Here is a 14,030-nt window from a genome sequence, read left to right as displayed (position 1 = left end):
AGAGAACAACTGATTGTAAATTTGGGGGTCTGTCTCAACCTCCATCTAAAGTAGCAGCAGCTGGAAATTCTGCACATAAACCCCATCTTCCTGGTACAGACTGACCCAGGATTCCCTTATAATTCTATCAGGTGGACAAAGGAATTAGAGGACTATGAAATACGAAAGGTGAAGTTGCTTGGAGACTGTCTACTCTGTGCTGCCTTTCTGAGCTATGAAGGAGCATTCAGCTGGGAGTTTCGTAATGAAATGATCTATCAAGTGTGGCAAGAAGATATCCTCTCACGAGAGATTCCTCTCAGTCAACCATTTAGGTTAGAAAGCCTCCTGACTAATGAGGTGGAGGTTAGCAGGTATGTCCAGTCGAGAAACCCAGTGACTACTGAATGTGAAATTGTGAAGTGAGAGTCTGGATCTGAATCTGTAGCATAGAATTGGCATTGTGGGTGGAGGTGCACAGCCATAATAGAGAGCCCATTTTACTTTCATGTCTCAAAGATGGTAAGGAGACAAATTATTTTTCTTCTGGTTGACAGAGGCTATTTGTTATAACAAACTGTTATACTTTACACTCCAGGGACATTCATTGACTCTAGACACATATAATACTTTTTTAGGAGATTTTTTAAGGAGTTATCTATAATATGTGTTCAACCCAAAGCCCAGCAGGAGTCTTTTCATTGACTTCAATGAATTTGGAATTAAACCCATGCCCAGGTAGCCCGTATTTCAACTACTGCAGGATTACTCACCAAGTGCAACAGTCAGTGTTTTGAGTAGTCTAGTTACAAATGACTCAGACAATGAATCAGTAGGAGTTTTGACACTATTCTCACAATCTCATCCACTATATATTTCCTTGCGCATCTAATAGTGTGCTCAGTGAATTGCATAATTTTACTGACAAATGAAATGTGCTGCTCTCCCATCAAGTTTTTGTCCCAGCCTGGTCTTTGATCCATTCCACTCCCAGGTGGGTTTCCCAAGGATTGCCTCCAGATGAGCTCTCTATCCAGAATGGCATCCTGACAACATATGCAAGCCGCTTCCCACTCTGTATTGACCCACAACAACAGGCATTACATTGGATTAAGAAGAAAGAAGAAAAAAATAACCTGAGGGTAAAGATAAATGATCATTTTACCTCTTTACTGGTTGTTTTAAAAGCTGCATAAATATCTGTCGCCTTGAATGGGAAACCAATTATGTACTGACAAATGTGTTGACTACTGTGTCTCTAAAATAGATAGTCAATATCACTGTTCACATGACCTTCAGTTCTTTGGGGCGGATGGTTTGTTTGGCATCTTGGCCAGCCTTAGTACATGCAGAAATAGTATAATTTCTGAATAGGCTGGTGTAGCTTGTGTTTTATCTCAGTTTCAGGATGGAGTTTCCATGTAGGATAATAACACAGTCAGAGGCGCAGTTGGAATTTTGAAGAATAGTTCTCCAAATGGAAATTATTCTCAACTGATCAGAAAAAAATAAGCACCTTTACTGTTTTGTACCAGTGCAGTTTATATCATCTGTAAGAGGAAAGACAAAAAGCAACAAACTTCATTAGTGCTGGCAACTATTGTAAAATAATAATGTTCTGCAAATTGAATATCCGTTCTCTTTTCATATCTTCCCATTATTCTCTTGCAGATGGCTTCCTTTAATGACCCAGATTTCCTTAAACAACTAGAACTGGCCATAAAGCATGGAAGCCCTTTCTTGTTGCATGGTGTCGATGAATACGTTGATCCTGTGATAGACAATGTCTTAGAGAAGAATATCAAAGTTGCACAGGGGCGAACATTCATTGTCCTGGGTGACAAAGAGGTTGACTATGACAGTAATTTTAGATTGTACCTGAACACCAAATTATCAAACCCAAAGTATTCTCCCTCTGTGTTTGGCAAAGCTATGGTTATCAATTATACAGGTAAGCAAAAGTGTGTATTTAGTAACGAAGTAGTGATTATGCTGTAGTGCAAGTTTAGGGCCTGGGTGTTTGTCTGAAACAGCAATGAAACTCTAAAAAATTCATAGTCTCCCTTATACTTAGCATCTGATTTAATAGAAAATTCTTCTCACTTCTCTTTCAATCTGAAACTGAGCTGAATACCTCTTCTTGCATCTGTCAGGTTAGGATGCTTTGGTAGAATTAAGATACAGAGTTATTAAACAAGTCACTCTGTTGCATCGCTGTAGTTTTATGAGATGATCAAGATTAAGCAAGTTGTGTAAAAGTTGTCCGTGTGTTTAAAAAAAGGCTGTGTGCTGTGTACATGTGTTGCGTCTGTAGTTACACTGAAGGGCCTGGAGGATCAGTTGCTCAGCGTCATTACGGGTTTTGAAAGAAGGGAATTGGAAGAACAGAGAGAACACCTCATCCAGGAGACAAGTGACAACAGAAACTTGCTGAAAGATCTGGAAGACTCTCTCCTTCGGGAACTGACATCTTCCACAGGAAACATGTTGGACAACTTGGACTTGGTGCAAACCCTGGAAGAGACAAAATCCAAAGCTACTGAGGTACCGGCTCTGGGCTTTTTGGAAGGATATCTACTAATAGAACATAGTCTTTCCTTTTTCCTTGTGCTTCATCTTACACCCTTCAAGCTAGGAATCAGTTTGAAAGGAAATGGAGAGTTTTCTCATGAGTATGTTGCATCTTTCAGTATTGGGCAGTATTTTATTGCATCAGAGAACCAAACCCTATCTTCAGGAAAGTCCTTATCAGGACCAAAGTAATGGTTTTTTACAGTTCTAAAGCAAAGAGCATATGATATATTTCTTTCAGCTCTGAAACAACCTTTGTCTTGTATTGTACAAGATCTGAAATGAAAAATTAAGATATTTGTTACTCAGAGAGGCTGTAGAATCTCCATCGTTGGAGGTTTTCAGGCCGTAGTTGGGCAAAGCCACAGCTGACCTGATCTAGTAGTGGTCATAGTCTAGCTCTGGGCAGAAAGTTGAACTAAAGATCCCCAGAGGGCCTTTCCCACACTATTTCCATGATTCTGTGTAAAACTTAGTCTTTACTGTTCATAAATATACAGGATGGGATTAATTTTATCTAACTTTTGATTTTTACAATTCATACTACTTCTTTAGGGTTACCTGCCCAGATTCCCTATACAGTCAACATAGAGAGGCAGGCACTGAATAGCTCTGCTTATTGTGATGTAATATACATACTATGGATCAGTGCAGTAATTACATTTGTATGAAATCAATGTATGGCTAGGTGATTGAAAAACTGAATCTGGCTGAGACGACAGCGGTGGATATTGATCGTCTTCGAGATGGCTACAGACCAGCTGCCAGGAGGGGGGCCATTTTATTCTCCGTTTTGTCTGAAATGGCACTTGTCAACATCATGTATCAGTACTCACTGGTCTCCTTCTTAGAGGTTTTTGGACTCTCTCTTCGGAAATCCATGCCCAGTCCTATTCTTCTGAAGAGGTTAAAAAACATCATAGATACACTGACTTTCAACACCTATAACTACGGCTGCACAGGTTAGTGCGATTTAGTGTCGGGCTGATACTGTGTTGTGCAAATGCTTGTTAAAAGCCATGCCTTCAGTTGGTTTACATTAAAGAGGCAAGTTACCAAACAGTGACTTCACTAATGTTCAGTTCTCAGCATTGGTCCTGGTTTACTCTTTACCCCCTGCTATTTCTGTTTGAAGAAACTATGCATATTACCAATGTAACTTTTAAAGAAATGCTTTTCTTAATACAGTTATGAATGGTAAATCGCAGCTATGGATCTCGCATCCCTGGATGTAGCTCGCAGAAGCTGCTTTGACTCTGTAAGCCTGATCCAAAGCCCCATCTTTGACCACCCTGATCTTTGTGGGGTGACCAGGTGCAGAATATGGATTTAAAGATTGCTCCAGTTCCACACGTTATAGCAGCTGATTTCTGAAAATATTGTCCCTTTAATGTAGGCTTGTTTGAGAAGCACAAGTTACTATTCTCCTTTAATATGACTGTCAGGATAGAACAAGCTGATGGCAGAGTTCCACAAGAAGAACTCGAGTTCTTTTTAAAAGGTAAAGTGAATATTTATGTATAAATATATAGCTATATGTAGCAATAGCTAAAAGATCTTTCAAAGATAGATTTTTGACTAGATGTGAGTTGCTGTAAGAGCTAGCACCTAGAGAAACCACTGAAGACAGCTGAACTATGTTGGTTTACACAAATTGTGGATTCTGCTATTTCTGTTTTTTTCACTTTGTTAAACAGTGAAGAGGCTAATCTTTCTCTGCAGATGTTGACAAATCTCACATTAGCTAATTGTTAGGACGTTACCTGAGAAAATAATCTTTAGTTATCTTCTGACTATGTATAAATAATTTTAGAAATGGCTGCAAAGATACAACTCTGGCTTTTGCAAGCACTTGTAAAATGCCATCTTTTCTTCAGCAGACCAGTTTAATCTTTACAGTGCTTCCAGAAACAAATTTCCAATTGGTTTCTCTGTGCAGTGGGACGGTATGTGTGGTCATGTACTGGAGGATTTATGACATGGACATTCACTCTGGTTTCTGAATGTGACTAGGCAATATTTCCCTGGAGAAGAGTGCACGAAAGAAACCGTATGCTTGGCTTCCAGATCAAGGCTGGGAAGACCTAATTCGCTTGTCTGAACTATTTCCTGAGAAATTTGAATCTCTTCCAGATGATGTGGAAAAAAATCCAGATGCATGGAAAAATGTACGTGCTTTTCTGCGATCCTGTTCTCTCTCCTTGATTTTCTTCTGGTATTAAATGTTCAAGTATGATGCAATGTGCCATAGCACTCGGCAGGAGGCATGTCACCACTGGCTTTTTCTGTCAAGGCCTTGCTTTTCTTCTTGACCTCAGTTAGGGATTGGCTTATTTCCAGAAGAATTAGGGCTCCTATTATTTAAAAAGCAAACCAAAAAATTCTTCCCTGGTATACTGTAGATTTTTTATTTTCCAGTCAAATGCCTTAGATGAGTTATTTGCCCTGTTGAAGTCAGTGGAATTTTTGCTGTTGATTTCAACAGTCAACATGTCACTGTTATTTTTGTACTGCTAAATTGTACTTTGATCTTCTTCTGGCAGTGAGTTCTATAGGCTAGTTACAAACACAGACTTTCCTTTGTTCTGCCTCTAGTTTCATTTCATGTCGTCTTGCTTTGTAAGAAGTCTCTCTGTAAGCAATCTGTTAATACTGTTTGCTTGAGATGCTATTTTCTGTATCTTAAGAGAATTGCTTGACGTAAAATGAAAGTACAAATGTGTTTCTGGACTTGAATACTTTATACTGAAAAAGTTGAAGTTTTTACATTCACTTGATCTTTTAATATTTCTTTGCAGCTGATTGACTTTATTCTTTGTTCTCCTTGTGTCTCTTGGCCCCTCGTTAGTCAAATTGCTTTTGTCTGCTTTCCTAGTAATTTCATTGATAGAGCCATTTGATCCATTTGCTTTGTCTCCCATCTTTTCTTGCCAGTGGTATGATACAGATGCTCTGGAGCAGATGCCACTCCCCATGCAGTACCAGAACAATCTCACGAACTTTCAGAAGCTCCAACTTTTACGGTGTTTCCGGGTGGACCGGCTATATCGGGCAGTAATGGACTATGTTACTCTGACAATGAGTGAGAAGTAAGTCACTCTCTTCTTTCAAATCCGAATCACACCATTCAGGTATTTCACACAGAACTGGAGTTGTAATCAACTATGTAAATGATTTTGTAATTTGCCTAAACAACAGAGCGTGATTTGTCTCTGTATCATTTCCATGTGCAGTCTGCAATGAGCTTTGATGTTTGTGTAAAAGTCATCTTTCACACAAGATGGCTGCTCTTGTGCAAATTGGAAGTTTATTGTGCTTCTTTTCTTACCAGGTATGTGCAGCCCCCTGTGATCAGCTTTGAAGCTATCCTTGAGCAGAGCAGCCCTTACTCACCGGTTGTTTTTATCTTAAGTCCTGGCTCTGATCCTGTCAGTGACCTCATGAAACTGGCTGAGAGGACAGGCTTTGGAGGGGATAGACTCAAATTCCTAGCCATGGGACAAGGCCAAGAAAAGGTAACTTCGGTGGGAGAGTAGGGATGTGCTGTGTTGCAGCAAGTTAGTCTGTGAATTGCAAATCGCGCTCCTAATGTTGTGGGCCTGTTCAAATTTCCTTTCCAAAGGCCTGCTCCACTTAAAATGGAGTTACTTTGTGGTTCAGACATAGCACACGATTTGCCAGCCTGGGAATAATGCTTTCCTGTAATGCGAAAGTGGGCATTTGGCTGATGGGCTGATTTTACGGTTTGGACAAGGGTGGATTCTGAATGATATTGTCATCTGCTAAAAAACAGTTGAGCTGAAAAGATGTTACTCTGCAGCCTTTCAAAGGTGAATCAGTGACCCTGTGTCTCTGCGTATGCATGTGAGTTGATAGAAGTCACAGTGTTTGTTACCAAAAAGATATCCTGCTGCTCCTTCTGTCTTTCCTGTAGCTTTCCTTTTTGTTAGGGACACTTAGGCAGGGATGTCCAAAGCTTAGCAGCTGACTGAATTTGCTGTCATTTCAGTCAGTGGGAGAACTCCTATTAGATTCATTTAGACCACCACTTCCTAGACTCTGATCTTCACCCTCTTCTGGGCCATGTACTGTTTTGAAATATTTGAATGATGTGCATGACTTTTAATTTCAAAAGGAATTAATGAAATTAAAAAAGCATCTCAGAGCAACTTCTTGTGGTATTGGAAAAGGTCTGTTCTCAGCAAGGAGCATTCTGTTAAGTCTACTAAAACTAACTAAAAGGCTGAGCGTGCTTGCTAGCAGGAAGAAATCCACTGCACTAAGCCATCAGAGTCAGTGTGCTTACAGGATAAAGGGAGAGTTATTCACAGACAGTTCTTTCCTTCTCTCAAGATTGCTTTGCAGATGCTGGAGAATGTGGTGGTTCGTGGAGAGTGGCTAATGTTGCAGAACTGTCACCTTTTGGTGAGGTGGCTTATCAATCTGGAAAAGGCCCTGGAGAAAATTACAAAGCCTCACCCAGACTTTCGCCTCTGGCTGACTACTGACCCGACCGAGGGCTTCCCAGTTGGAATACTGCAGAAGTCCTTAAAGGTACTGTGCAGTGGGGAAACCCCAGTCAGGAGGGCATGTCCTGCCACTCTTATTCAGCAAAACAGACTGGCTTTGGGAGGAGCGTGACCTGAATGCAGCGTGTTGACTTGGGCTGTATGTACCAGCTTTTTGTCTTTATAAGCCAAATCCTTTTTTTCATCATCCTGTTTATCTTCTGGTGATTTTTCCTTTGGGTGACAGCTGTTCAGCGGTTTTTTTCTGAAGCAGTTATTTCAGAGTAGAGGTTTGTGAGTAAACCTGGAAATGTCATAAATGCTCTTTAGATTCAAATGCCGCCACAAGTGAGGAATATCCGGACAGACAGAAATAGTCCTGTCAGTCCTGATGCTGAAGTGCAGAACCGAGGTCTCTGTCTAGCCTGGCAATAGTGCCAGTGGAGCAGACGTTGTAATAGGATAATGGTTTCCAGCTGCTACTTCAGGCAGCAGCATTTATCACGAGCAAGCTGAGCTGATTATTTCGAAGGCATAAGCCACGATACTGTCCCGATGTTCTTTTCTGTGGCTGCTTTACTCCTGTTGAGGTGAACCAGTCCTGTAAACATAATTATTTTATTTCACAGATTTGAAAGCAGCGGCATGGCAGATCCACCCAATATGTGCTCTAGTGTATCAATGACAGCTCTGGAGCATTCACCTCCAGCAGTGCTTAGTGCTGCAGTGGGGAGAAGTGAGCATGAATGTATCTTTAAAAGACTGCAAACGTGCACTTTGTAGGTCTAGCCATGAGCATTGAGAACAAAGGTTTTAGAGCACTTTGAAAAAGCTGCCAGGAAGCTGGCTCTGCCTCAGTTTGATCGTCAGTAAAGCCATATTAAAGACTGTTAAGCCATCTTACTGTGGTGATATTTGGACACACCAAAATGTGTAAAGTACGGATATTTCAGTAAATTAGATCTTCAAGTATGATCAATATTAATGTCTTTCCAATAACATGACTATTTATAAAATAACATCAGGTTTCTCTCTACGTATGTGTGTCTACCTTGATAAACTTAAAAGGTCCTTTTCATGTCTTTACATAAGAAAAAATCCCATATTGATACGAATTTGGAAAGCTGTTCAAAATTTTCAAGCTTGCATTGTATAGCTTACTTAGAGAGCATGATACGTTTACAGCTTATTTTCCTGAGGCTATCCAGTAATTGATGGCTTCCTAATTATTTTGATAGGTTGTGACAGAACCACCTAATGGTCTGAAACTGAATATGAGAGCCACCTACTTCAAAATTCCCCAAGAAGCCTTAGAGCAGTGCCCACATCCTGCCTTTAAATCCTTAGTCTACGTCTTGGCATTTTTCCATGCTGTGGTTCAGGAGAGAAGGAAGTTTGGGAAGGTTGGCTGGAACATACCGTATGATTTTAATGAATCTGATTTCCAGGTAAGAAAATAATTACAACGGCTCTTACATTCTTGAGTTGCTCAGATTACTTTTGAAAACATATAATCTATCCAGCTTTAATCCTTTCTCACGGTAACATTTTGCCTCATTTTTTTCTGCTGCTGTGGACTCGTGTAGACTCCCGATCTTCTATAATGTCAATTTTGGCCACTAAAAATTAATCAGATTCCCAATCCTTCATGTTTATATTGCCTCTCTCATGGGTTTCTTTTCTTAAGAGGATTTATACTTAACTTTTTAATTATTTGAGAAAGAAATGATTATTAGTTTTCAAACAAGAACTACGTTAAATAAAATCCATGGATATGTATAGCTGATTTATGAATCTTCTTATCTCACGTGTTCCAACAACTTCATTAGGTCTGCATGGAAATTCTTAACACATACTTGACAAAAGCTTTCCAACAAAATGATGATAAAATCCCCTGGAGCAGTCTCAAATATCTTATTGGTGAGGTGAGTGCCTACAATGTCGCTAAGGAACACTTGATGGTAAAAGAATCCAGGTAAATGAAGCTTCCTTTCTGCATGGGCTGTATCATCACGCAAAGCTGGCTGAGAATCTCTCCTGGGCAGTCTTGAAACTCCTGCGTAGCCCTGAGCAAGTCACTTAATCTCATTGTCTCCATGAAATAGGGCCATTGTGTGTAACTGCGCAACAGGGGAGTTATGGTGCTTAATTAATTTTGAGTGAGAGCGCCCTTGGGATCCTCTCATGAAAGGTACTGAACAGCACAACTTTACAGTGTTATTAGTACAGTGGAGTATTACTGATGTGAGAGCTGTACAAACAGATTTCTAAAGCTCTTGCAGTGCTGTATGTGACACGTGCTGTGTAGTAGCCGGCCAGTTCAGTGTAGCTGCTGTGACATGAAATCCTACAGGAAGCTGTTCTTTTGCAGCACTTAATCACAGCTGAGCGTGAGCTGGTACCTAAGGAAGGTACCGTTGCACATAAATCTCCAAGACTGGTTATTAGGAGTGTCCCACAGCAGCTCTCTCCGGACTAAGTCCAAATACTTCCTGCTTGTTCCCCCTTGGGAGGGGGCTAGAGAAGATGTACTTGGTATCCCTTAAGGGAGACAGTGTTACGCCATGCGGTCGCTGCAAAAGCGAAGAGTATTTTGGACCTTTCAGTGATTTTTAGCTGTATTTGCTGTGCCAAAAGCCAGTGCTGTAATATTGATGTAACTAATTTCTAGGTCATGTATGGCGGGCGCGCAATTGATAGCTTTGATCGTCGCATTCTGACCATCTATATGGATGAGTACCTTGGTGATTTCATATTTGACACATTCCAAGAGTTTCATTTTTATAAAGACAACAAGGTTGATTATAAAATTCCACAAGGGACTGTAAAAGATGACTTTGTTGGTAAGAAATGCTTTTCCTGGCACATAAGTTGGCATTGAAAAAAAAAAAGTCTGCTTACAGTATACGTTCTCTCCATACGTCCATTGCTGGATATGAGAAGTTGAAAGGAACTTCAGGCATTGTGTGTGTATTGCAATGGTGTAATCCACTGATGATAACGTTCTTGCTTTATGTGAGCAGCCCTTTGTAACGTGAGCTTACCAGCGAGCTCCTCATTTCCTTAAAAAAAATTAAAATCCCCAGGTAAACAGCATGTTAATTTTTTTATTACTAAGTGATACATTTCCATGGGGGGGGGTGGGGGGGTGAATGTGGGGGGCGTGTGTGCATGTGCGCGCATTTCGTGCTTAAAAATGTTCAGTTGATCCTTGCAGTGTTTCAACACCAGCTATAGCATTTGATTTTTTTCAAGCGGAGCAATAACAAAAATCGCTCATGGAATCCTCTGCAGTATTCTTTTTTGCCTGGTAGCTGTGGTTTAATATATCGCATCTTTAGGAAGCGTGTTTTTGTATTGCAGAGGCGATAGAATCTCTGCCACTTGCTAATACCCCGGAGGTATTTGGTCTTCATGCAAATGCTGAGATTGGGTATTACACACAAGCAGTTCGTGAGACGTGGTCTCATCTTCTTGAGCTGCAGCCTCAAGCAGGTATGTTCTCCGTTACTTTGAATTGTTTTTGTAAATAGGAAATAATGAGGTGGCGAGCTCCTTGCCATGAGGATTGTGATACCAGCCGTGCCACAGCCCGCCTCGGGGTGACTGGGTCCTGGCACTGACGCTGCAGCCCGTCACGCTGCCTGCACCTTGCGTGGGGAGGTGCGTGATCCCAGGGGGCACGGCGGGATTGTGTCACGGCCTTGGGGAGCAGAGGCAGCGAAACAGCGGGGACCGGGAGGTGAGTGGAGCAGCTGAACTGCTTAGCCCTGCCAGCATGAAGTAGTTCAGCACGTGCCCAGAGGCAGAGTTTGAGGCACGCAGGGAGTCTTCTGGGGCAAATGTCAGTGCTGCAGGGGGTGGGAGACTTGGATGCCAAAAGGGTGGGTCAGCTCTCAAAGTTCTCTTAGAGAATTAATAATAGAAGGGGTAACCTATGCAGATTCAGTCTCACTAAACCATTTTTGTTTAGGTGAAACTGGTACAGGAGTTAGTCGGGATGAATATATTGCAAATGTTGCTAAGGATATAGAAAACAAAATACCACAAGTGTTCGATCTTGACCAGATACGGAAAGGTTTTGGACCAGAGATACCCCCTACGACTGTGGTGCTGTTGCAGGAACTGGAACGTTTTAATAAACTGATCGTTCGAATGGCAAAGTCACTGGCTGAACTGCAACGCGTAAGTAAGAACACGGCTACTGCCGCTCACAGCAACGAGGGGAAATCAGTCAGGCTTTACCTGCCCCAGGCTGGCACTCAGACTCTCGCTGTCTTTCCAGGCCTTGGCTGGGGAAGTTGGAATGAGCAGTGAACTGGATGATGTGGCTCGGGCTCTCTTTAACGGACAGATTCCTGGAATCTGGCGGCGACTAGCCCCCGATACACTCAAAACACTTGGAAATTGGATTATTTTCTTTAGAGCTCGCTATAACCAGTACACCAGCTGGGTGAGTGCCTCCAGAAAGCTTTTTGTTTTGTTAATCTGCGTGATACGCTATGCAAATTGGTGCAGAAGTCAGTGATCACACACTGCTTTAGACAAGTTACTGGAACTAATGCCAGTCACCACCTAGAACGATAGTGAATCATTGCATGACTATGGATGCGAGACAGACTAGCCACTGGCTAGTCTTTAAGAGCGTTGGCCTCTGGGCTGAGTACAGGTGTGGTGGGAGAAGCAGGTGCTGCAGCTTGTCTTCTGTGACTGCAGGTTAACGAGCGTGAGCCAAAGGTGATGTGGCTCTCAGGCCTCCACGTCCCCGAATCTTACCTGACAGCTCTTGTTCAAGCCACCTGCAGGAAAAACAAGTGGCCCCTGGATCACTCCACCCTCTACACAGAGGTGACCATGTACAGGACTGCAGAAGACATCGCCGAAGGGTCTACTCAAGGTAGGTGTTTTTATGATTATTTGGCAAAAATAAAGAACTAGTTAATTGGTGAGAGAAATTGCCCGGCATACCGAGTAAATTACTTTGATTACACCTCTGCAGACAATGCCCTTGGTCATACATTTCCCAGTCCACATGATTTCCAGCTGGGCAGTAGCTGGGTTCTGGCTGCTGCTTCCCCGCCGAGCCCCTGCAAACGCCAAGTACGACCTTCTCTCTTCAGCTCTTTTCACCCACACGCACGTGTTTGAACTTACACCTCTCCCTTGTGCGCGCTCTCGTGTATATACACTTTTTTCTTAATGGCTAGAACATTACCAGTCCTAGCAGGTTTATAAAGACCTATTTACACCACAAAGAATACATTGAAATATATTTAAACAAAAAGTAAATACAACTATGTATGATTTATTGTGTAAATATATCTTTATGAAATTTCTATGACTAGCAATGCTGTAATTACCAAATACAACAAACGCTGGGTAAAGGGGACAGCTAAGCAACTCTCGAGTACTAGACCCGATTGGGAACAGAGGAGGAACAAGAAAAATGTGATTGTTTTTGCTAAACCTAACTTTCAGTTAAAAATAAAAGTCACCTCAAGGGCTTACCTACACTATTCTTTATTTGCTACCATTTCATGAAAATGCTTGGTATTTGTACCGAACAACCCTTCACCTTCTGTCAGAATGATCTAACGAGCCGTCCCACGGGGTTAGAAAGCTCTCTTACAACTGGGCTATTACTTGGGCAAGTAATCGGAGGGTTGGAGGATGGCACCCACTGTGGGGAAGAAAACTGCAAGGGAATCAGTATTTATTCCTAGTAACGTTTATCGTATGTAGTGCAACTGAGGCAATTTTAATTTGACAAAAGAATTTTAAACACAGTAGGTCACAGTTGTATTATAAAAACAAACACCACAGATAAGTACACCTCTGTGTCGCTGCAGTTTGAAATGATGAAGTGAGTTTAGTCGTGACTGTAAGCGCCAAGGACAGCTATTGCAGGATCCGTTGTCTTAAACTGACTCTTCAGTAGCTCAATTTACACGAGGTGTTGCATTTTCTGCCTGTGCAGGCTGCTTTGTGTCTGGTCTGTTTCTGGAAGGAGCAGACTGGGACATAGAGCACAGCTGCCTTACCAAAAGCAAGCCCGGAGTCCTGGTGGTGGAGTTACCCGTTCTGAAGATAATCCCCACTGAAGCGCACAGGCTCAAACTCCAGGTACTGCTCCCTTGGGGACAGCGTGGGCGGCTGGCTCATTAACGTCCTCCCGTGTTCACACCGCAATAGACAAGCAGCAGTATTTTATCATTACTGCTAGTACACAAAGTATGCAGTTTGACGCTTCCTACATTAGCCATCATTCAGGTTTTTCTTTTCTAGGGGCTACACTCGAGGGGGTTAATGCATTTGCTGTCTCTTTTCCATCCAGGCAGTACGGAACCATCTTGGGACACTCTTACAACCCCACTCCTCTTTTCATTATTTCCCCATACCAGTTAATGACATAAAGGCTGTTTACATTTTCTGGGTATCAATTATTTAAGACTTACAACAAAAAAAGTGAATTTCTGAAGACAGTCATCTCTCCTAGAGCCCCTTTTTGTTTCCAGTTTCATGCAGTACTTCAAGCGCTACTCAGTGTCCTTCTTTCCTCCACGCTCTTTCAGAACACCCTCCGGACACCTGTGTACACCACCTCCCTGAGAAGGAATGCGATGGGTGTCGGCCTTGTTTTTGAAGCTGATCTTCACACTACAAAGCACATTTCCCACTGGGTCCTTCAAGGCGTTTGTCTCACCTTGAATGCAGACTGACAGTTTGAAGTTGGCACTAGATTTTTCCCACAGAATCCAACCCTTGGGGGGGGGGGAGGGGGAGGGAAAAAAGAAGTCGAACCAGGCAGAGATTCCGCACCATGGGTGGGGTAGTGTTCACTTAGGCACACCTGACTTTAAATAGCACGATACAACCAAGCTAGTGCTATCAATAAACACATGTGAAGAGGAAAGTGTTTTTCGCAATATGTGTTTCCTTTCAGAAGGGCTCCGGGCTGGTCTATGTATACGA

At 42.1% G+C, this 14,030-nt stretch overlaps 1 protein-coding gene across 1 annotated transcript in view; it reads left to right on the top strand.

The window, feature by feature from the left end:
* The window catches only part of DNAH10 (dynein axonemal heavy chain 10), a 57,664-nt gene extending 43,887 nt beyond the window's left edge, over positions 1 to 13,777 (top strand). Inside the window, exons 61-79 of the mRNA XM_076352607.1 lie at positions 132 to 353; positions 974 to 1,121; positions 1,651 to 1,930; positions 2,294 to 2,523; positions 3,239 to 3,512; positions 3,947 to 4,051; positions 4,564 to 4,718; positions 5,485 to 5,639; positions 5,882 to 6,065; positions 6,904 to 7,104; positions 8,297 to 8,506; positions 8,888 to 8,983; positions 9,730 to 9,901; positions 10,422 to 10,553; positions 11,032 to 11,243; positions 11,344 to 11,511; positions 11,775 to 11,955; positions 13,036 to 13,181; positions 13,631 to 13,777. Of these exons, the coding sequence (XP_076208722.1) occupies positions 132 to 353; positions 974 to 1,121; positions 1,651 to 1,930; positions 2,294 to 2,523; positions 3,239 to 3,512; positions 3,947 to 4,051; positions 4,564 to 4,718; positions 5,485 to 5,639; positions 5,882 to 6,065; positions 6,904 to 7,104; positions 8,297 to 8,506; positions 8,888 to 8,983; positions 9,730 to 9,901; positions 10,422 to 10,553; positions 11,032 to 11,243; positions 11,344 to 11,511; positions 11,775 to 11,955; positions 13,036 to 13,181; positions 13,631 to 13,777 (3,418 nt within the window). The remainder of the gene's footprint in view (positions 1 to 131; positions 354 to 973; positions 1,122 to 1,650; positions 1,931 to 2,293; positions 2,524 to 3,238; positions 3,513 to 3,946; positions 4,052 to 4,563; positions 4,719 to 5,484; positions 5,640 to 5,881; positions 6,066 to 6,903; positions 7,105 to 8,296; positions 8,507 to 8,887; positions 8,984 to 9,729; positions 9,902 to 10,421; positions 10,554 to 11,031; positions 11,244 to 11,343; positions 11,512 to 11,774; positions 11,956 to 13,035; positions 13,182 to 13,630) is intronic.
* Positions 13,778 to 14,030: the final 253 nt, after the last annotated feature.

The sequence above is a fragment of the Aptenodytes patagonicus genome, chromosome 15, assembly GCF_965638725.1.
Source record: "Aptenodytes patagonicus chromosome 15, bAptPat1.pri.cur, whole genome shotgun sequence".
Taxonomy (NCBI): Eukaryota; Metazoa; Chordata; class Aves; order Sphenisciformes; family Spheniscidae; genus Aptenodytes; species Aptenodytes patagonicus.
The sequence above is the reverse complement of the archived record's forward strand: the minus strand, read 5'-3'. Positions and strand labels throughout refer to the sequence as shown.